Genomic DNA, 23,623 nt, shown 5'->3' with positions numbered 1-23,623 from the left:
TATCCCCCTTCTTAAGCAATACCCAAATATTCAAACCATCCCAGGAGGAGTTGAGAGACCTTTAGAGAAGATGTTTCAAGTAGACTTTACCAAATGTTGAAAGCCCTGTTAGAGATTGACCCAAAAGTGGAATCCAACTTGATTGCTAAGGTTTTTTTCAGGTCTAAAATTCCACAAAAATATTAGCCCATATGCATGTGATACTTTAAGATTTTAAAAGCATAGGAAGCACTTTTATATATGGCCCAAGAAATATAAAGTAAGGGTAAAGTTTAGAATGGGGCACTATTTCTCTAGTAATCATAGATTCTTAGTCTTGTCAGTTTGGAAGATAATTCCAAAAGCCATGGAGTCCAACATCAACCCAAAGTGTGACTCTGCTGGACAACGTCCCAGATGAGTTCATTTAGCCTCCACCAGACCTCTAGTGACAGTAAGCTCACCATGGCCTGGGGCAGCTTGTTCCACTTTCAGACAGTTCTAATTCTTAGGAAGTTTTTTTTTCTCATAGTGAGCTGAAATATGACTCTCTGGAACATTCACCCATTGGGTCTAATTCTGCTGTCCAGAGCCAAACATAACAAATCTAACCCCTTCTTCCATATGACAGCCCTTGAAATATTCTAAGAGAATTCCAACAGCAGGGGCTGCAATTGGGTATTATATGAGTATTCCTGGTCCACTTACTTTGACAGTTTCCTCTTTTGTGTCTCCGGTATTTCCATGGACCTGTGATTCTCATCAACATGTATAATCCTTCCAACCAGGCAGATCCCAACCCATCCATGCTTTCCAATCTTGTACAAATGTTGACCATGTTCTCCCATAAGACCTCTTCAAGGATTTCATCTATCGAGAGGCCTTCCTCTCTCTCTAAAGGACAATCTTTGATTTAGCCAAAGTCAGGACTCCTAGTTTTCAGTCTTGTCATCATTTGTGCTGCAGTGTTGGTCAGGGTATCTAACTGAGTGTAAGAAAGGGGAAAGCTCTCTAGGAGGGCCTATCAGCAACTTCATGAGAGCTGGATGAGAATTAATGAGATGGTACCTGAAGAGTCCTTTAGGTTTTTTTTCTCTGAGTACCACTAGGGGGCAGGTACATGTAGCCATCACTTGGCTAGATAGCCCAATTCAAGCTTGTACCAAAAACCTCAGCCAGACATGGTTTTGATCATTAACAAGACTATGAGGTGCTGTAATCTTGGAAAGGAATTTTTAAAATGCCTCTGGTTTCCATTTAATTTTAAGTCAACTGATTATAGAGTCGCTCTGTTCCTCCAGCTTACTGGAGTCCAAACTGGAAGCTGCTGATAACCTGGAGAAAGGATGGTGTGCTGTAAGACAACCCCGCTATCACTGGCATACATATGCACAGAGAAGGGAAACAGCTGGAAACTTATTAACAGAAGAACAGTGACAGCAGCCCTAGAATATATCCCTCAGGCTCTCTCATTTGTAATGCCCTTGTATCTGAGCTAACTCTTCTTATGGATTCTGAGTCACATTTAGCCTTAAACCATCCTTGTCAGACCTGCAGCTCTCCACCAGTCATCAGGGAGCAAGCATTAGTGATGCATTATCATACCCCTCTCCCTTCTCCAGTAGAAAATGCCTGGACTGTGACCTCGGAGTGCTCTCAGCCACTGAAGGGTTTCAAACATCAGAACTGAAAGGTTGGCAAAGGGTCCGAGGTGGGGATGGGAGTGGGTCCTCAGTTCTGAACATATGGAGAAGTACACATAAATAACAAAAGAGAAGAAAATCCAAAAGGGAAATATTACCTTGGCTACAAAGTAGCCCTGCACTCCAAAGCATGACAAGAAATGTGGGATAGGCATCTATGCAGTTTTGGCTGGAAAAGAAAAAGAAAAATATTCACTTAAAAATGATCAAAACTTGATTTTTAACCTCCAAATGAACAATTACCATCTCACAGCACAAACAATGAAAAACAGGCTCATGTTCATAATTCCCCCTACATCTGTCCTATAAGAGGTGGCAGCCAGCCACCAAATTGGAAACAGGCAGGGATATAAAATGAACACATGTATGAAACTCATTTATTCTGCTCTTTCGATGAAACCTCTCTGATTCAGCGTTTCCTGATGGACTCCTCTGGCCCTCTCCCTAATGGTGGCTGTGCCAGGAAACTCATTAGAATTGAAAAGTGAACAATGCAAACAAGAGGGGCATGGTGGGGAAGACTAACACTGAATCCAGCCTTGTAAACCAGTCAAGGGCTACAGGCTATGGGTCTGAAATGGAAGACAGTATCAAGCCTAGAAAAATATCAGTGTTGTATTATGGAAAGAGCACCAGATTTGGGGTCAGAGAAGCCCAGTTTAAATCTGAACTCTGCTACTTTACAAATACAAGATGGTGGAGGTAAAGCTAGACAACTGGTCAGCTGAAAAAGATCTGGGGGGCTTAGAGGACTGCAAACTTGAGACTTTGTGGACAAAAGAGCTAACATATTAACTCTCTCCTTTAAGAGAGGTTCAGTTTCTAAAATGAGGGAGGGGATGGTCCTCTATTTCCTTCCCTGCTCAGTAACATCTGGAGTATTTTATTCAGTTCTGGGTACCATGTTTTGAGATGGAGGTCACTAAGCTGGAAAGTGTTCAAAAAAGGGTACCTAGGATGATGAGAAGTCTTGAAACTATATATGAGAAGTAGTTGAAGGGACTAGAAACATTTCACCAGAGAAGACTTTGGCAGAATAGAAGCCATATGTATTTGAAGTATCTCCCACGTTAAGGAGAGATCAAATTGATTTTGCTTTGCCCCAGAGGGCAGAACTAAGAGCCATGTGCTGAAGCTGTAAAGAGACAGATATTTTTGCTTTGGCATAAGGAAAAACTTATTAAAAATTAGAGCTATTAAAAATATAATGGACTATGGGTGGAAGAAGTCAAGATAGAAGAGTAAAAAGAACTGAGTCAAAAAAAGATCTAAGCCCTTATTCTAGTTCTGTCACTGGTTATCAGTATGATTTTGGACAATTCACTTTAACCTCTGGGTCTCGGTTTACTCATCTGTAAAAAGGGGAGGGGTTACAGTCTCAGGAGATTGCCCCAGGCACTAAAACATAAATCAATTTGTCCAGGATCACAAAACTAAAATGCGTCAGAGGCAACACTTGAACCTGGTTTTTCCTGAGACCAGGTTTACCTTGACTTGACACTATACTGTTTTTCCTGTCTTAACACAGTTAAAAATAGTAGCAAAAATAAAAAAACTATTTAAGTTAAGTTCCAAGTAAGTTTGTTAGAACCTTGACAGAGATTTCTCTTTAACAACTGCTTAGATCAGGTAAAGAACATCCTACTTTTTGCACTAACTGTGACTACTTGTTATAGCCCCTAGTGTGATGGTCCTTTGGTGACTGAACAGGATGAGCTTGAAAATGAAACAAAGAACCCAGAGATCAAGAAGATCTCGGGGTATATTCATTTCAATTAAATTAAATTCAACAAAAATTTATTAAGTACCTATATGCAAGGCACTAAGAAAACAATGGTATATTTAAAAAATGGCCTGGTCCCTATCCTCAAGAAGCATATAATCCACTAAGGGTTACTGTGTATCATGGAACAGTTGACAGCATGCCCCTTAAAGAGATCTCCATCAAAGAAGGAGATGCTTTTAGAAATCGTGTCTCCACCAAAGAAATGAATACTTATTAAATACTTATTAAAGAAAAACTTATTAAACAGTAGTATGGTGTAGCTCTGGAAGAGAAGTCTTGTCTCATCTTTGCCATTAACTCTGTATGACATCAGTGTCTGGCACATAAATGCTTATTGAATGTGCACATGTCTGGACCTAGGTTCCCTTTTTTTTTTTAAATGAGGGGGTAGAACTAGATGAACTCTAATATTCCATCTAGACAGATCACTTAACCTCTCTTAGTTTCAATTTGCTTATAAATGGGATTAGTATGTGTATGTACATTACATGTAAATGGAAATATACGTATGTAATTATAAAAATAAAATCAGAAGAATAGTACCACCTACCTCACAAGGTTGTTGTGAGGAACCAATGAGATAACAGAAAAGTGTTTGGCAAACTTTAAAGTACTATATCTCTTCCATCATCATCATTATTAAATCTCTCAACTCTTGTAAGAAGCAAAATGGAAGATCTGCCCACCAGATTATAGAAATAGATAAAATGAATTTAAGAAAGATTTATTGGACAATCCAGTCATTACAAGGCTGCTCCTTTGCAACTTATCCTCTGATTCTAATACTTTCTAATTATTTCAAGAGATGGAATGTCCATGCTTTATCATAATCAATCGATCAACAAATATTTATTAAGTAATTATTATGTGCCAGACATAGTGATAAGTTCTGGTAATAAAGAGATGCAAGTCCCTGTACTCAAGAAACTTATGCTCTAAAAGGGGAAACAATACCTATGAGTATCTGCAAAGTACATACCAAATGGATCCAAGGTAATCTGGAGAGGTGGAACCCTAATAGCAGGGGTGAGTGGGGTAGCTGGATGGGAAAAGTTTCATGAAAAAGGTAACCTTTAAACTGAATCTTGAAGGAAATCAGACATCCCTAGAGGTGGATGTGAAGAGAGAGGGAGTTCCAGGGATGGGGAACAGCCTGTGCAAAGACACAGAGCTGGTAGATGAAGCATCATGTGTGCAGAATAGCAAAAAGGCCAGTGTAACTAAAATATTGGGTACACACTGGGAAATAAAGTGGAAGACTGCAAAGGTAGGAAGGCTCTAAACCATATATGTGGCATTTATTTTTCTTTCAACCTTGAAATATCCCATTGCTTTTATATTTTTCTGTTATACTCTTGACAGTACAAGCTGGTATTTTTTCCTGATGGTATTTGCTGAACACAAGTTATGTGTAAATTGTATAACTTCATACCATCAAACCAAATGGGTATGATGTGAAAGTTTAAATCATCTACATCATCTAAGCAAAATAAAAACAGACTATCCCTACCCCTCTGGACCTGGCCCCTGACCTGATAAATTTTTGGATTAAAATGGTCAAAAGATCGGGCACTGAGTAGATATCAAAGTCAAAGAATCAAATCAGCCCTGCTTAAATCTCAGTCTTATTATGATTACTATAAATAGAATCAGCAAAGAAACTAATTTTGCCTCTATTCTTCACAAAATCTTCCAAAGTAGAATGTTTTGCCTTCAAAGAGAGTGGATTCCCCTCCAACAGAGGTCTTCAAGCAGAGACCAGATAACAACTTAGCACAGGTATTGCAGATTGGAGAGGATGTTACTGTTCTTTGTCTGCTGTCTCTACGGTTCCAAACTGAACACAAGACTCTGGACCCATTTAGAATACATTCCTCATCTGAACCCGCCACTGAGCATGGTAGTTGGCCCATAAATGCTTATTAACTTGACTTGCTTGTTAAATTATCTCATACAACTAGCATTGGATGTTCTGCCTTCTTGTCCCCTTCTTGTTCTCCTTTCTCTCATCAAAAATAGGAGGAAATGAAGAAGGATCTCACATCTCCCAACTCCTCCACAGAAGCCTCATCCATGAGTCCAGTGTCATAGCATCATAAACTTTCAGCAGATAGTGACCTTAGGGATTATCTAGTCCAACTCTCTCCATTTTATAGATGAGGAAACTGTGACCCAGAGGAATTAAGTGACTTGGCCAGTGTCATACAGGTTCAAACGCAAGTCTTCTCACTCCAAATCCTGTACTCTTTCCACTGGACATGTCTTGTATTTTGATGTTATTGTTGCTTTGTTGAATTCAAGTGGTTCCTGGTCACTGAATCAGTCCGATTCACTGTCATGTCAGGGTTTCTCTCTGCTTTTCCCTAGACTGTCACCGACAAACCCATGATTATTTGGAATTCTCTTCCAAGGAAAGTTTTGTGCCATTATTTCTGCAAGATCCAGCTGTTATTTTTTGATGACTAAATGTGAATTGTTAAACAGATTTTTATGTTAGTTACTTTCATTCTATTCTTTTGGTGCTATGCATGAATCATCAATTTTTCCTTCATGAAGAAATACCCTAATTCCTTTCACTATTTCTTCCTCTTATTTTTCTGTGTCTCTCAGAGTGATCTGGTACATTTTTTAACCTATGAAATCAGCCAAATGTAGAAATTATGAGTTTTGGCTCATTTAGAATAATAGATAATAAATGTCATTAGATAATAGCTGAATTTGACATCTGTTTGGCTCTGGCCACTTCAGAAAATTTTATGTATGGGCTTCTTATTTTCAAGAGTTCTCCTTACCAATGAAATCCATGACCCCTAAAAGAAATCAGCCTAACAAGCCATAGGAAAAAATCAAACCGAAGAAGAAAGTTTTTTGTCCTATCTATAACATGTCATTGGATAGGAATCCCATCGAGTCAGTCCAACAGTACACATAAATGTCATGGACAGGAACTGCAAATAGATAAGTTGAACCCATTTCTATAGAGGTAGAAGGAAACACATTTCTTTTAAGTTCACCTGGATTTTAAAGGCAGCATTGAGGTGAATGTTCACTTACCTCTTGTTTCAGGCTTTCTACCAAGAGGAAGATATTGGTCATGTGAGAAATGAGTATTTCTCTCTTATATTTAATATCTAATTATTGTGTTAGGACCAAAACTTTTCTCTTTTTCTGCTTCCCCATCTTGAAATAAACCAATGTGGGAAATTTCCCTTAAATATTTACCCAGGTCAACATCTAATCAAACAGGAAGAGAAATTCTAACTTTGGGATGCATACCTGCTCATTGCATTTGCTAAGATAGGTCTGGGGAAGTATTGATTCTCCCTTTTGTCAGACAGGTGATATGGTATAATGTTAATGTGATATAAGATTTTCCCCCACCATTAATAGGCCTCATATGGAGCCCATTAAGAGAAGCTTGCTCAGAAGAGCCTTGCTTGTAGGAAGGCTTGCATACCTTTTGGTACTAGGCTGATTAGGCACTGAGTCAAGAGGGTTGTGATGCCTTCTGGCTCTGAGAAATGTATATACTCTGAGATGAGATATTTTACTTTGGGGGCTAGCTTATGAGAAGGATCCTGTGATTCCCTGGTCAAGACTCTGAGTATGTGCAGAGTGTCAGACTGCTCAGATGTAAAGGCTCTCTTGATCCAGTGGTGTATGTAAAGTGTAAGCAAGATTGCTTTGATTCAGGCAATTAGAGCACTGTCTGTTGGTCTTTATATTAATTTCTCTGTTTGTATTTTCTCTGACATTCAGGGTGCTGACTTTTCCCCTGAACTAGTGAATGTAATTAAAGAAGAATGTTGACCCCTTAAAAGTTGCTTTCCTTTAAGAAAATCAGATCCACTTCATAGCAATGCAAGGACATTAAAAAAAAAATTTCCAGTGGTCTTCTAAGGCAAAATGCCTTCCACATTCAGAGAAAGAACTATGGAATTCAATCTCAGAATGTAGCAGATCATTTGTGTGTGTGTGTGTGTGTGTGTGTGTGTGCATGTGTGCATGTGTGTATTATGTTTTGGTTTGTTATATGATTTCTCCCATTTATTTTAGTTCTTCTACACAGCATGACTATAATGAAAATGTATTCAATAGAAACATATATGTAGATTCCATATAGTATTGTATGCTGTCTTGGGGAGGGGAGGTGGGAGCTAGGTAGGGGGAAAAAATCTAAGTTTTATGGTAGTGATTGTACAGCATTAAAAATAAATAAAGTGAATATATTAAGGTTTGAATAAAAGAAATGGAAAACAAAAGAAAAAGAAAATCAGATCCAAGAACCTGTGCTAGCAAGTCATCGTGGATATGCTAGGGTGCTTTCTGTTACATGTAGAAATTGATGTCTCTTTGACCAAGATTTGAGTGACTCAAGTCATGTACCCCAAGACCCACATTGTAATATGACCCAGCCTTTCATTGTAATATTCATTTTCTTATTACTTGTTAAGCAGTTAGAGTTCATTGCAAATACCTATATTTGACATCCATTTGGCTCTGACCTCTTCAGAAAATTTTATGTAAGGAATACCTACTCTTTAAAGGGTGTATAAACTGTGAACCCATTGCCATGAGGGGTCTTTTGTCTAAGAGAGAAAACCAAATGACTATCTTTTTATTAATAAATGTGCGGGCCTTATTAATAAAATTATTAAATTATCCAGAAACTATGTCTCTCAAATTTTTAATCATCACCACCAAGATCACAAAATCTATCATAAAAATAACCAATGTAGTTAATTAATGGAAATCAATTACATGTTCAAATTCATTGTCTTGCTATGACAACAAAAAGAAGAACCTTGATTTCCAGCATTTCACCTAAAAGAATGCCTGGTGTATGTGGAGGGATTATCTCCTAAGATTTTCTGGATGAATATAGAGGAAACTAAACAGAAATAGGCTCTAAAAGGTGACAGTTAGGATTAAAATAGCTGTCAGACTATTAAAAGTGGCCCACAGAGAGGGCTGAACCAGAGAAGCCTTCAAAGAAATGAGAATTTGGAGTCTGGATTGTTATTTACACCTAGTTGCATCCTTTTTCATTCTGTACGATTTGGTCAATAAAGCCTCTCTCCCTCTCTCCTCCCCAGACTGTGTAAGGTAAACAGCAGGTGAAGAACAGAGAAGAGTTTAAAGAGATCTGATTCTCTAGAGAGATCGAGTAAATGACTTCAACCTTCCCATTCCCTTCCCTTCTCCCTATCTCAAAGGAAAGGGACCTCAAAGATCATTTATTCTAAAGCATACCTGAACAGTAACATCCTCTACAATCTACAGTACCTCTGCTAAGTTGTTATCTGGTCTCTGCTTGAAGACCTCCATTGGAGGGGAATCTACTCTCCCTGAAGGCAAACCATTCTACTTTGGAAGACTCTAACTATTAAAAATAATCCTTACACAGAGTCAAAATTAGTTTCTCTGCTGATTCCACTCATTGTAATCATAACACTAATAACCAGAACTTATTTATATAATACTAATTACTTTACAATTATCATCTCACTTGCTCCTCACAAAGATTCTAGAAGGTAGGTGCTATTATTATCCCCATTTGACAGATGAGAAAACTAAAGCAAACAAAGATGAAATGACTTGCCCAGGGTTACACAGCTAATAAGTGTCTGAGGTCAGATGTGAAATCAGGTCTTGCTGACTCCAGATCTGGTGCTCTATCCACTGTGCCACCTGACTGCTTCCCATTAGTTCTGCCTTCTAGGACCAAGAAGAACAAGTTTAATTTATATAATAGCCCCTAAAATACTTGAAGAAAGGCATCATGGTCACCTATTCACCTTTCCCTTCCCTTCCCCCGCTCATAAAAAAAAAAACAAACCTTCTACCAGGCTAATCATCCATAGTTCTTTCAAATGAAATGGTCTTCAGTTCCCCCAATATTCTAGTTGATTTCCTCTGAGAAGGTTCCAATTTTTCAATAATATTCCTAAAATATGTGATCTATAACTAAAGCAAATATTCTAGACTCACCTCCCTTATTCTGTATACTTTGTCATAATGGAGCAGCCCAAGATGGCACTCACTTGTTTGGCTGCCATGTCCAATTGCTGACTCATTGAGCTTGCAGACCCAGTTCTTTCTCATTTGAACTGTTTCCTAGCCATATTTCCCCATCCCATACTTCAATAAATGATGTTTTGAACCCATTTGTGGGATTTTATATTTGTCCTGATTAACTTTCATCTTATTAGATTTGGTCCACTGTTTTAGCCTTTCTCCTCCAAGCTTTTTGAGATATTTTTTAGAACCTCTTTCTGTAATCTAACAAGTAAGCAATTCCTCTTAATACTGTTATATGTAAATTCAACTAGTATGACAGTGTCATTAATAAAAATGCTGGATTACATGAAGCTGAGGAGAAGTTCCTGAACATTCCACTAGGCACCTCTAAGTTGGCAATGATCCACTAATGACTACTTTTTACATCTTATCATTCTGATGATTCTGAATACATCTAACTGTACTATCAGCTAACATATTCTTCTGCCCAAACACCTTCAATGGATCTCAGTTTGGTTCCAGTATCTGTCTGATGGGGTTGGGATGGGGTGGGAATGGGGGAAAGGTGAGAAGTGTTTATAATATAATGGGGTAAGGAGAATGCTTTGTCAGTGGGTCCTTTAAACCTTGCAGAAGCAGACCAATGGGTAGCTGTCTTGAAACTTTTATTTAAATTCAGCACAAAAGAAAAATGTTTAATTTGAATAACATCCATTTGAATTTATATCTGCAGTCTCACCTATCTCCTATACTCCTTAAATCATGTGTTTTCCAACAGTCTCTTTTACATAAAATGAAAAAAGGAGAAGAGAAAGTGATAAGAAGCACTTCAAAATTCCTCCACTATTGTTTTATAAACACTGGGGACACCAATGAAACTGAAATCCCCTCTCAGCTTCCCCCATGGGTGGAAAGGAGTGGGTGTGTAAGGAGGAGGCTGGTACAAAGCTATGTACCAGCTTTTTGGTGGTTTTGGTGATGAGTAAGGGCCAGTTTCCATGACAGCAGCACTGGACTAACCTCACAGGAAATTGGGTGACTGCCCTGACTAGTGAGGCTAACCCACAATTTTCCCGGTACAAGGAGTACACTGGTGACTGGCTCCACCTCTCTCCTAATCTCACCCTTTCATAACATCATTTGGGGTAGAGTTAAGACTCCAAAGCCCCACCCTCTAAAAGAACCACCCCATGAACACTCCCTCCACCCAATCATTCTGGTATCCTGAAAATTGGCCAATCTTCAAAACAGATATACTTGATAAATACATATAAGAAGTTATTGTATATAACATGCCTTGCCTGCTGACTTCCCTCCCTTTTTTAAACAGTTGTGTGAAGTCTGGGGTCTTACTTGGCAGTGTAGACACGCTCAAAGGCAAAGGTCCCAGTTCGCTGGAAGCTCCTGACATTTTGACTCCGGCTTTCATGCTCTACTTTGTGTGCGAAGAATCCTGTGAGAGGATAAGATTTGAGTTTAGAGTTTAATAAGGGACAGTGTCTGAAATCCCATATTCTCTTTCCATAATTCACCAGTCCCCAAAATGGATCTTGCAAAAAGGCTAACTCTCTTGTATGTTGTATCTCTTTCCATATTCACTTGAGTTAGACTATAGGGGAAAATATGACTGCTTCATATGTACCCAAAGTAGTGGAGTAGTCAATAGGGACACAGATTTGAGACAGACACAGTGTTAGGCCCTAGGCAAAGCTCCAGAGGCTCTAGGCTACTACTGATCACTCTTCTTTTGGAAAAAGAGCATTTTCCTGCCCTTGGGGATAGGACCTGTATCCCCTTCTACAGAAGATCTAGGTGGGAAGAATCTAAGATAGGAAAAAAGATAATAGCAATGCATGCCAGGTGGGAGTGTGCCAAAGTGGATGAAAGTATAGCCCAGAACCCAAAAGTGTCTGCAAAACTCATATAGACAGAATTTTAGTTTTTAGAATGCTCCATACAGAACCAAAACTAAGGTTGGGTGAGGTAAGTGAGGGTAATAGAATCAAAACTAACAACCTTTGCTTCTGGGATGAGAAGCTGAAGATAGACCTTTAATTCACTTGAGCTGGGATGAGGGCTTTGGTGGCACAGACCCTAACAGGCTGCTGCTGGAGATGTCACTTCATAAAGAGAAGGGTGGAGTAGGAACTGGAAGAAACTTACTTGAGAAGGCGGTGGTGTGTAGCCACCAAGAGGAAGAAAAGAAATACCATCTGGAAGCTTCCCATTTTAACTAGTAGTTCTTGCTAAGTAGGCACAAAGTTCACTGTCTCTATGCAGCTGAAGAGCTACCAATACTGTCCACATGTTCCAAATGGTATTATCTGGGATCAAAGATCTAACACCCTGCCCTAGGTAGAACTCTGATGGGAACATCTAAGAAATGAAATTCTGACCACACAATTGTGAAAAATTCAAAATGATACCCTCACAAACTTATAAAGAACATCAACGGTCACTTAGTCTAACCCATGCCTTAAGCAGGACCCTCTTTAATATCCCACTGAGACATACGCAACCAGATGTTAAAATATGGTATATATAATGGAAAGAACACTAAACTTGAAAACAGAATACCTTGGCTTGAATTCTGGCTCTGCAACTTGTTAAATATGTGAAATGAGAAAAGATTCTTCCCCCTTCCGGGGCTGTTTCCTAATTTATAAAATAGGGATAATAATACTTGTATTGTGAGCTACAGGTATGAGGGAAGACCTTTGTCAACCTTGAAGCACTGCATGAATTTTAATTACTGTTATTTTGGTCTCCATCTGCAAAATGAAGGGGTGGGATTAGAGCATCTCAAAAGTCCTTTCCAATTTGAACATCTTGGAGCCTCTGAGTCTCCAGATAGGGAAACGTTTAAAGAGACCAATGTAGATCAACAGGAAGTTTCCTGATTAGCTCAGACAAAAGGTGGTCAGACAGTCAAAGACGACAGCAAAACCACATAGAAAGGAACTAAGAATAATATAAAAAGGCTAACATCAAGATTTAATTTTCTCACAAAAAAATTCAAAAGATAATACAGGTTTTAATTATATTTTGAGGAAAGGGAAGGATGAAGAAGATAAACATTTGAGAAAGATAGTATAATGATAACAGTGGAATGAGGGCAGAAATACTCAACTCCTATTTTGCTTCCATCTTTACCTAGAGCTCCCTCTTTTTCCCTCCTGCTCATCTTACATCATCTCTCAGATGACTTCCACCACTATTTCCTTCACTCTTCATCTCACACAAAGGGGTAGATCCCACTACATCCATCCTAGATCACCTCTCATCTTCTCTAGCAAATTGTCCCCTCTGTCCATACTCTTTTTCTAAACTTCAACCTCTCCTGATATACTGGCTCCTACCCTGCTGCCTACAAACACACCCCTGTCTTTTGCATCCCTACAAAACCTTGACTTGATCATACAGTTCCTGGTATTGTCTTCTATCTTTCATCCCCTTCTTGGCTAACTCCTTGAGGAAATCATCTAAAATTGGTACCTCCATTTGCTTTCAATGGATTCTAAATCTTTTTCAGTCTGGCTTCCATCCTTATCTTTTGACTAAAATTATTCTCTCCAAAGTCACCAGAGATTACCAAAGCTAATGACTTCTTCTTAGCCTTCATCCTTCTTGAACTCTCTGCAGCATTTGAAATTATTGATCACTTTCTTCTAGACATGTTCTTATCTCTAGGTTTCAGGTGTTTTTCTTTTGACACGGTATCATAACAAAGTTTCTGCAATTTTCAGGTGGTGTCTTTATTTCTTCATAGTGCTTTCCTCTAAGAATTCTAAGCATTCTTGAGTAGAAACATATTTTGCCCTTGCCAGCTAGGTGGCACAGTGAATAGAATATTGGTCCCCTAGTCAAGATCTCATTCCAATCCCACTTCAGACACTAGCTGTGTGACTCTGGACAAGTCATATAACCATGGTCTGCCTCAGTTTCCTCAATTGTAAAATGGGGATAATAATGAGCTCTGTGGATCTCCACTACCTAACTCATAGGGTTCTTGTGAGAATCAAATAAGATAATAATGCTAAAGTGCTTAGCACAATGCCTGACACATGGTTAGTACTTAATAAATGCTTATTCCATCCCCCTGTTTCCATTCTTAGAAGTACAAAAATTCTTTTATTGGATTTTCCAGTCATCTAGTCACTGTTACAGTGTCTCAGGTATAACACATTTTTTTCTTCAATCTCAAAATTCCACCTTTGCCATAGGAAGCTTATCAGATAACAATAAACAGCCATGCTACTTTAGATTTCCTAATAGGTAAGAAGGCTAACACTTGGAATATCCTTTTCATAAAAGCACATTTTCATATTAGTCATATTGCAAAGAATTAGAACCAGTGGAAGGAACCACAAGAGAGAAGAAGCAAAACAAAACAATTAAATAAAGAACAAATAGTATTCTTCAATCTGCATTCAGACTCCGTAGTTCTTTTTTTGGATGTGGATAGTGTTTCCTATCAGGAGTCTGTTGGAATTGTCTTAGATCCCTGCATTGCTCAGAGGAGTTAAGTCTATCAAAGTAAACATTGAACAATGTTGCTGTCACCATGTACGATGTTCTGAGTCTGCTCACTTCACTCAATATCAGTTCATGTAAATCTTTCCAGGTTTTTTTTGAAATCCACCTGCTAACTATTCCTTATGGAACAATAGTATTCCATTACATTCATGTACCACAACTTGTTCAGCCGTTCCCCAATTGATGGGCATCCCCTCAATTTACAATTCTTGGACACCACAAAAAGAGCTGCTATCGATATTTTTGTACATGTCAGTCCTTTTCCTGTTTTTATGATCTCTTTGGAATACAGACCTAGATGTGGTATTGCTGAGTCAAAGGTTATGTACATTTTTATAGCCTTTTGAACATAGTTCCAAATTGCTCTCCAAAACATTTGGATCAATTCATAACTCCACCAACAGTGCATTAATGTTCCAATTTTCCCACATCTTCTCCAACATTTATCATTTTCCTGTTTTGTCATGTTAGCCAATCTGATAGGTGTCATGTGGGACCTCAGAGTTGTTTTGATTTGCATTTCTCTAATCTATAGTGATTCAGAGCATTTTTTCATGTGACTATAGATAGCTTTAACTTCTTCATCTAAAAAGGTGCTGTTCGTATCCTTTGACAATTTATCAATTGGTGAATGACTTGTATTCTTATAAATTTGACTCAGTTCTCCATATATTTTAGAAATGAGGCCTTTATTAGAGATCCTAGCTATAAAAATTGTTTCCCAGCTTGTTGCTTCCCTTCTAATCTTGGTTGCATTGATTTTGTTCAAAAAGTTTTTAATTTAATGTAATCAAAATTATCCATTTTGCATTTCATAATGTTCTCTAGCTCTTATTTGGTCATAAATTTTTCTGCTCTCCATAAATCTGTCAAGTAAACTATCATCTCCCAGTTTGCTTATAGTATCAGCCTTTATATCTAAATCATGTACCCATTTTGACTTTATCTTGGTATAGGGTGTAAGATGTTGGTTTATGCCTAGTTTCTGCCATACTATTTTCCAGTTTTCCCAGCAGTTTTTGTCAAATAATGAGTTCTTATCCCAGGAGCTGGAGTTTTTGGGTTTATCAAACAGTAGATTATTATAGTCACTGACTATTGCATCTTGTGTACCTACCCCATTCCACTAATCCCCCACTCGATTTCTTAGCCAGTACCAGGTAGTTTTGATGATTGCTGCTTTATAATACAATTTAAGATCTAATATGGCTCAGCCACCTTTGGAATATTCTTAATAGTATGCTACAACATAGAAGAGATTTCAAAGGTCAAAAGGATCCTGTAGGATCCTGTGATCTAAAACTTTATAAAGGAAGTGGACTAAAGAGGGATAGAAAACTCTCCAGAACCAACCAGTTCCAATGAAGAAGATAAATGGAGCATAAAGACACTAATGTGTTTGAATAAGGAAATCATTAAGATTTTGTTAACACATGCACAGAAGATGGAAGCAAGAACTGGTGGCTAAAAATGGATACAAAAGACTGCCACAGACCTATAAAAATAATATCAGGAAAAGACTCTTGTCAGTCTGATGCTTATGATGAAAACTAAGAACCACCACAAAAAAAAAAAAGTCTTTTTAAGATATGCTAGAAGAGAGGAGATGCTCAAGGATGAGACAGGACCAGTTTGTTTGGAGGTAGTGGCATTGGCTCTGGGGTAAGAGCACTCTGATTTAAATCCTGCCTCTCAAATTTACTACCTATGCACCAAGAGTAAGTCACCCATCCTCCCTGTGCCTCCATTTATATATCTATAAAATGAGAGGGTTGGACAAGACAATCTCTGAGGTCTCTGCCAGCTCTATGATCTTATATGGCAATGATCACAGACAACATAGACCAAAAGGAACTACTCAACTCCTATTTTGGTTTTTTTATTTGTTTTTTAAATTTTGAGTCCCAAACTCTCTCCCTCCTGCCACTTTTCCCCCACCTATGAGAAGGTTGTTGTGTTGTCAGAGAAATGATGACATGACTTGCATTTGACTTTGATACGAGTGAGGGAATGAGAAGGCAAGCAATATGGTACTGATTATACATAGGATGTTATGAAAAATGTTGCTGTTCATCCTTCATTTTCAAAGAGGACCAGTGAAATCCCAGGGGGATGTCTTGACTTGTATGTGAATTGGATTTAAGTGAAGCAGAGTTGTACAAAGCCTTACTCTTTCTTCTACAGTCATTAAAATCCAGTGGCAGGACAAAATTCAAGATGGCTGGTGATGGCCCAGGATGCAGTGGATGACCTTGGCATCTTTGATGTCTAATCAGACTCTAAGTGCTCCACAGTGTCTACTTCAGCTACTACCTTCATGGCCACTGGGATAGATTGTTCTCATCTGTCCATTCTATCAGAGAAAGTCTTCACATGCTTGGGGTAGACATCCTCCTGGGTTTGGCTGAGACAGGTTTAACCAGGGTATGGCCCCTGTGCATTCTACAGCTTCTTGGAGGCACAAGTGAGAATTGGGTGGCAAGTAGACACCAAAAGTGGATGAGCAGCCCTGAAAAGGGCTCAGTAACACTCACACACCAGTGGTATGTTAGCTCACATGGGAACCTCTATGTTTGTACAAGGTGAACAGATCAGACAAGCAATATACTCTTAATTGGGAATAAAATGAGTAAAGAAAGAGGAGACCATTCTCAACACAAATGCTTCAGAGGTTAGTAACTCATCCCTTAGCAAACAGTAGGTAAAAATACCTAAATACCCCATACACTCCATGCAAAACATATTTCTACTTTCACCATTTAACTCTTATTTTGGTGCTGGTTTCTCTTCCAAGAAAAACAAATATCAAACTGGGAAAGATAAATGAAAAATCTGCCTAAGGATTGAAATGTGTATATGAAGAGATGAGATGAGAACACCAAGCTGCCTTCAAATGACTTCAAGTGACCAAATCCAAATAAACAACTCCTAAGGATACTAAAAGACCTGGACTATGTGACTGCCTTCTCAGTGATCCTCGGAAAAGCATGAAGAATTAGATAGATGTCAAAGGGCCAAAGCCAACAGATCACAAGGACAGAGCCTAAGGTTGGAAGGGACCTGACAAGCCATATAGTCCAGCTTCCTCATTTGACAGATAAGGAAACTATGATGAAGGGCTAATTTTCAAAAAGAAAATAATTTCCTTTGAAACATGGGCAACTGAAATTGGATATCAATCCTTTCAAAATTCTAGAACAAATTCTTAAAGGAATGGTTTGGAAGGGAAGTGGCTATCCGGACAAGCCACCACAGATACACCAAGAACAAGTCAGACCAGTCTAATTTCATATCCTCTTTTTTTTCTCAGTGTTACTTGACCAGTAGATGGATGATGATGTCCTTGTGGAAAAGACAGAGAGAGGTAGATTGGATAAGAATACGGTTAGGCAGATTTGAAATTGATGGAACAACTGAACCAACAGGGAGATTTCTCGTGAAGGACTCTGTCCTTTCATTTAATGTTTTATCAATGCCTTGGATGTTACGCTAATGAGATTTGCAGATAAAGTAAAACTAAGAGGGATAGCTAATATATAAGATGACAGAATTGGAATCCAGAAGGATTGCAACAGGGAGAAATGGAACAAATCTAATAAGATAAAATTAATAAAGGTAAGTGAAAAATCCTACACTTGGGTCCTAAAACTCTATTACACAGGTACAGTATGAGAAAAATATGCGAAACAGCATAGCACAGTGGAAAAACTACTGTGTTTGGAGTCAGAAAAGCTCATTTCACATTCCAGTTCTGTTATGTTACCTGTGTGACCTTAGGCAAGTCACTGAAGTTTCTGAATCTCAGTTTTCTCATCTGCCAAAGGAGAGATTAGGGGGTCAGGACTGGATGACCCCCAAGTTCTTTTCCCTCTCTATGATCCTATGATACAACTAGAGTTCATTTGAAGAGGACCTAGAAATTTGAGGAAATTACAAATCTAATCTGAGTCAACAGTATGATGTGAGAACTCAGAGTAATGGGAACAAAGCTAATGTAGACTGAAATTGCATTCATAGAAATTCAGGGTCCAGAATGAAAAATGTGATCATTCCTCTGTACTCTCTCTTGATCAGACTACATTCTAGGCACCCCATTTTAGGAAGAGCATTGACAAGCTATGGCACCTCTAAAGAAGGATGAATATGTTAATGAAAGAACTAGAAACTGTATCATGTGAATGCTGGTCGAAGAAACTAGACGTAGAGGGTCTGGAAAGAAGAAAATTTTGTGGAGACACGACTCATCTGAGATATTAAACTTTTCTGCTTGTCCTAGAAGGTAGAATTAGAACTAATGGATGACTGTTAGCTTAACCTACATATCATTTAACTCTGGATTCATGCAGATTTCTGGGTTAAATATACAGCACAAAAGTATACCTCCTCAACTTAAAACCCCCATCCAAAGCTTAGCACAGTTATTGGCACATAGCTGGCACTTAATAAAGGTTTGTTGACTGACCATCTCAGCTTATCTGGGAACCTCTAAGTTTGTACAAAATGAGCAGACCAGACAAGCAATATGTACTTAATTGGGAATAAAATAATGAGTAAAGAAAGAGGTGATCATTCTCAATACAAATCCTTCAGGGATTAGTAACTCATTCCTTACTAAACAGTAGGAAAACATTCTCTCCCAAGACTCAATCCCCATTGTAGAGAGAACATATCAAACATTTCTTGTGAGAACAAACTGAAGGTTTGGAAGTTTCCCTAATGCAGTATCTGAATCTTTGCTTACTATACCTGCCAATTTCAGCCATATCAGTCACATCAAAAGGTCCTCTCTCTCCTCTTTCTCTCTTTCTCCCTTTCCTTTCTTTCCTTCTCTCTCTCCCTCCATATATATGTATGACATACATATATGTATATGCATATACACACATACATATACTCATTATAGAATGATCTGGGAGGCATCTGGGTGGCACAGTGAATAGAGGGGTAGACTTGGAGTCAGAAAGATCTAAGTTCAAATGCCACTTTAGACACTCATTAGCTGTCTAACCCTGGGCAAGTTACCTGAACTTTCTCACTTCCACTGTCCTTATCTGTAAAATGGGTATAGTAATGTCAGTGACCTGACCAGGCTGCTGTGAGGTTCAAACGAGATAGCACAGGTATAGGGCTTTATAAACCTATTTAAATTATGCTTTGCAAAATGCTGCATAAATGTTAGTATCTGTGATAGTAGATGTACTATATAGTGGCTTGCTAATAAGAATCCCAAGTGATTTCAAGAGATTTTGTTTTTTTTTAAATACCAGGCCAGAAAAGGGTGAAGTCATATTGTCTGAGTGGGTCACTTTGGAGCAGAGACCTGTACCTGCACCTGTACCTGTTAGTTGTTAATGTTATACATGAAACATGGTTGGTCGGTGTACTTCTAAGGTCAGAAGTGGGTCACTAAATAATAATTGAATCAAAGAAAGACATTTCCCAAGACTGAAAATCCCTAAAGCCTACTACTATTCCCTTCCTCTCACCATCTGAGTTTATACAACACATTTGTGTTGATCAAAACACTATGTGTACCTATTTCCTTTGTCAAGAAGACTCTAGATCGTCCATCGTCTTTGATGGTCTCTGAAGTCTATGTCCTTGTGAATTGGGCTAGTACTGAACAATTATTAAAGACCAAGTGTTTGTTACATGAGGAAGAACAACAAATAGGATACAGAAAGAATGTTAATGGAAATGCCCAACCATCCAGGGAGGAAGGACAGATTATTCTGGGGCTCAGTTTTGTCATCTGTAAAATAAGGTGTTTGGACTGGATGACTTCTAAGGTCACTTCCAGTTCTAGGTCTATAAATCACCAACATGAATAAGACTGTAAGACCTATGCCTATAAATATCATCAGGAGATGTTTCCATTGGAATGCAGCTCCCATAGATTGATATTTCCCAAAGGACTTCCAGTACTGAGGCAGGGTGATTGGTTTTATAGCCCCGAGGGATTAGCCAGGACAGGTGTGATGGAGGACCTCAGAACATGGAAAGCAACAAAGAGGGAAAAGAAGTGACGAGATGGAGACTTGGTGGACTAGCAGGACCACATCCATAGGGATGGTCCCATAATTCCCTATTCTGCTCAGATGAGAGCAAGAAGAATTCACACAGCTCAAGGAGTCAGGATGGACAGTGGCCAACAGTTCTGCAGCTGTCAGCATTGGATGGAGAAGTCTAGCGCCCAGTCCAGTACCAACAAACTGCTGGAAAAACTGTATTACCAGGTGAAGTTGCTGATTGCTTCCTGTGCCATTCAAGACCAGAAAGGGAGCAAGTAGGAAGTAAAGCTTTATCCTGGATGTGGAAAGGAGGGAGAACTAAGATGTGCTACAGTTTCTGCTACAATGCATGATATTAGCAAGTCTTTACTAATCTAATTAATGTGTTTGTTTAAGCAGGACCTTGAGGGTGAATGCTAACAGCTTGAATCTACCCAAGGGAGTGTGGTAGGTAGAAGTTTGCCAGTGATTGACAGATAACTCTTACATAGAGCCTAGGAGGGGCAGAGTGCTAGGAGATTGACTGTAGAAAGCACTTGTTTCTGTGGCCCCATGTCCTGTTGCATGTAGTACATACGTGCAGAACATGTTACGTGTCTGTACAACAATAAACTGAATGACTAATAAAGTAACCCGGGGATTCTAATGCAAGGATATAAATTATATAAAATTTGTTTGTATTACTTATATTTATTAAAATGGATTATTTATATGGTATCTATCCATGAAATTAAATACTAGTCAATCAAATATATGTATTTATATATTTCTATTTCTTTTGTTTCAAAAGAGATGATAATGAGAAGTCCTTTCCAATCCTTCAAAGTTCATAAGGTCATCTTCTGGTCAAGAGGTTGGGAGAGAGTGGCAGAGAAAGGTTCTTCTTTTGCCCCCTTCTCCCCCACCACGATTCCTTCTGAGGAACTTTACTGGAACTGCTCTTAGCCAATCCATCAGGGACTACATTAAGCCCTGGGAATATAAAGAAAGGTGAAAACAGTGCAGACCTTCAAGGAATTCACATTCCAATGGGGCAAACATCAAACAAATAACTGTACTTTCAAGATACATACAGTGCAAACAGAAGATCACCTCAGACCAATGGCTCTGGGGGCAGGGGCTTGGGGGACTCAGGGAAAGGCCTCCTACAGAAGGTAGAATTTGAGATCTCTCCTCTAGTCTACCAGACAATTAAATGCTGCTTTCTGAACTAGCTTGCCATTTTTATAGGAGCACCATAGAGCATGACTAAGTCTCTCAAACCAATTACAATATTCTTCCTATGTAGCATCATTTCATCCCTCTAGTGGTTGGAAGTATTCCATACCTTCCCCATTAGATTCACTTAGTTTAGTGCTTTTTATTATTCATCGATCAATTCAATAGAAATGTCTAGACCTTTTCATACCTAGTTTATACCTCTGATAAAATCCAAGCCCTCTATAATTATTGAGGCAGAGATATGGAATACCCTTCTTACAATGGAAGGTCATCACTGGAGGGGCTGCAGGAAGTGAAATATATTAACACGCTAGTGGTAAAGTTATGAGCTGATCTAATTGCTCTGGAAAACAATGTGAAACTATTGGATAAAATAAACTAAATTTTTCATAGTCTTTGAGCCAGCAAAATTCCACTCCTGGGTAAATGTTCCCAAGGAAGTCAAAGACAAAAAGAAGGTCCAATATGTATTAAAACATTCATAGTAACACTTTGTGTGGTAGGCAAAAACTGGAAGCAAAGTGAATGTCCATCAATTGGGAAATGGTTGAATAAATTGTGATATATAAATAGAACAGTATTATTGTATTATAAGAACTGATGAACATGGGGAACTCAGAAAATATGGGAAGACTTGTATGAACTTATGGAGAGTGAAATAACCAAAACCCAGAGAGAAAATACACAATTATTAAAATAATATAAAGAAAAGAAACACAAAAAGGTAACTAAATTCACAATAAATATAATCTCTAATACTAAATCCAGGTCAGATAACAATGGATGACAGATGTGGCAGACATGGACAGATACAGTTGCTGTTTTGATCTGTTTAACTTTTTTTATTGTTATTATAAGGAAGGGTTCTGGGCAATAGGGAAAGGGTGTATAGGGAAATGATTGAAATATTAAAAAATACAAAAAGAAATTCATAAAAACTAGTATTTTGTATATAATACATATCAATAAATGCATGTTGAATGAGATGAAGGAATTGATATTCAAATTTTTTTTAAAAGGATGGATTAGAACCAGGGTTAAATTTGAGGTTAAAATGTAAATTCTTGAATAATGTTGTGTTTTTTTTTTAATCTGCACAAGTAAAGGATAGAGGAAATGTTACTTGGCAATAACTCACATGAAAACTATTTCAGGGGTTTTGGTGACCACAAAGTTAACACAAGCCAGTAGGGCGGGAAAGATGCTTCAAAGTCTAACAGAAGCTCAGGTTGCTTTAATAGAGAAAGATTATACAGATTGCAAAAAGTAATGGTCCTGCCATATTGGTCAGATGATATCTGGAATATTTATTCATTCGTGGACAGAGCTGTAACTGCAGCTGTGAAAGCTCCACGTGGGGCCAAATTAAAAGAGGGCCAAACTGACCTCAAAGGCATATGGAAGGAGGGGTAACTGCTGGTAGGAGTCAATGAAGGGAAGAATGCAGGGCAAGGGTAGGACCATCAACACTACAGCCCTTGTGGAATATATTGTTCAGCAAGCCCCTTTACCAGTGTCTGAGGAACTCAGATCCAGTTGCCTTACAAGCCCTCCCACTCACATACCCTTTCTGCCTCCATCTGGGCAGCATAGGGATCATGGGAGGAACCACACATGACCCATGATCATTCATTCCCTTCTATACCACCTCTCCCCTTCCCATCATACATATACATATACACTTGAAGGAGGTGCAATCACTCAGGCACAAATCTGCTTGACCTTGGTGGATAGGTAAAGTCCCAATTCAACTACTTTGAATGCCTCCAAGGAAAATCCCTGTCTTTTACCACCATGGAAGACATGGGTGCTTGGGGTCCCACCTGTATGGGAATGGGAATGATGGTAGAACTTGAAAAGAGAGGTAGGTGGGTAGGGAAGGGAATCAGTTTTCCATTTGTCATATATCTGCTAACCTGAAACTGCCAGGCATTCTTTAAACAGCACCTGGCTTTAAAGAATGATGAGTTGAAATAAAAAAGTTATATGTCTTCTCCATTTCACAAATGCCTAGAAAAAGCCATTTCCACTCCTTGTTTATACTTCTCTCATTCACTTCTCAGTTCTTGTAATCTGACTTCCAAATTTACCACCCTACTGAAACCACCCTCTCCAAGGTTATCTCTGATTGCTCAGTTGATACATTTGATAGCCTTTCCTCAAGTCCTCATCCTTCTTACTTCTCTGCAGGTTTTAATGATGTTAACTATCCCTTCCTCCTGCTTATTCTCTCTTCTCTCAACTTTTACAGTACTGCTGTCTACTAATTCTCCTTCTCCCTGTCTGACCGCTCTTATGGTCCCCTTTGTTGTATCATCCACATCCCATCTCCTATAGAGTGACTTCTAAGTCTTTATCCTAGGCCC

General features: G+C 38.6%; 1 protein-coding gene across 2 annotated transcripts in view; it reads right to left on the bottom strand.

Annotated features, from left to right (window-relative positions):
* Positions 1 to 23,623, bottom strand: part of ALOX5AP (arachidonate 5-lipoxygenase activating protein) — a 49,571-nt gene that overhangs the window by 9,977 nt on the left and 15,971 nt on the right. For both annotated transcript variants that reach the window (XM_072611847.1, XM_072611846.1), the window contains 2 exons: positions 10,843 to 10,942; positions 1,781 to 1,851 (listed from right to left, as the gene is read on the bottom strand). In XM_072611847.1, coding sequence (XP_072467948.1) covers positions 1,781 to 1,851; positions 10,843 to 10,942 — 171 coding nt within the window. The remainder of the gene's footprint in view (positions 1 to 1,780; positions 1,852 to 10,842; positions 10,943 to 23,623) is intronic.

The sequence above is a fragment of the Notamacropus eugenii genome, chromosome 5 (assembly GCF_028372415.1).
Source record: "Notamacropus eugenii isolate mMacEug1 chromosome 5, mMacEug1.pri_v2, whole genome shotgun sequence".
Classification (NCBI taxonomy): Eukaryota; Metazoa; Chordata; class Mammalia; order Diprotodontia; family Macropodidae; genus Notamacropus; species Notamacropus eugenii.
The sequence above is the reverse complement of the archived record's forward strand: the minus strand, read 5'-3'. Positions and strand labels throughout refer to the sequence as shown.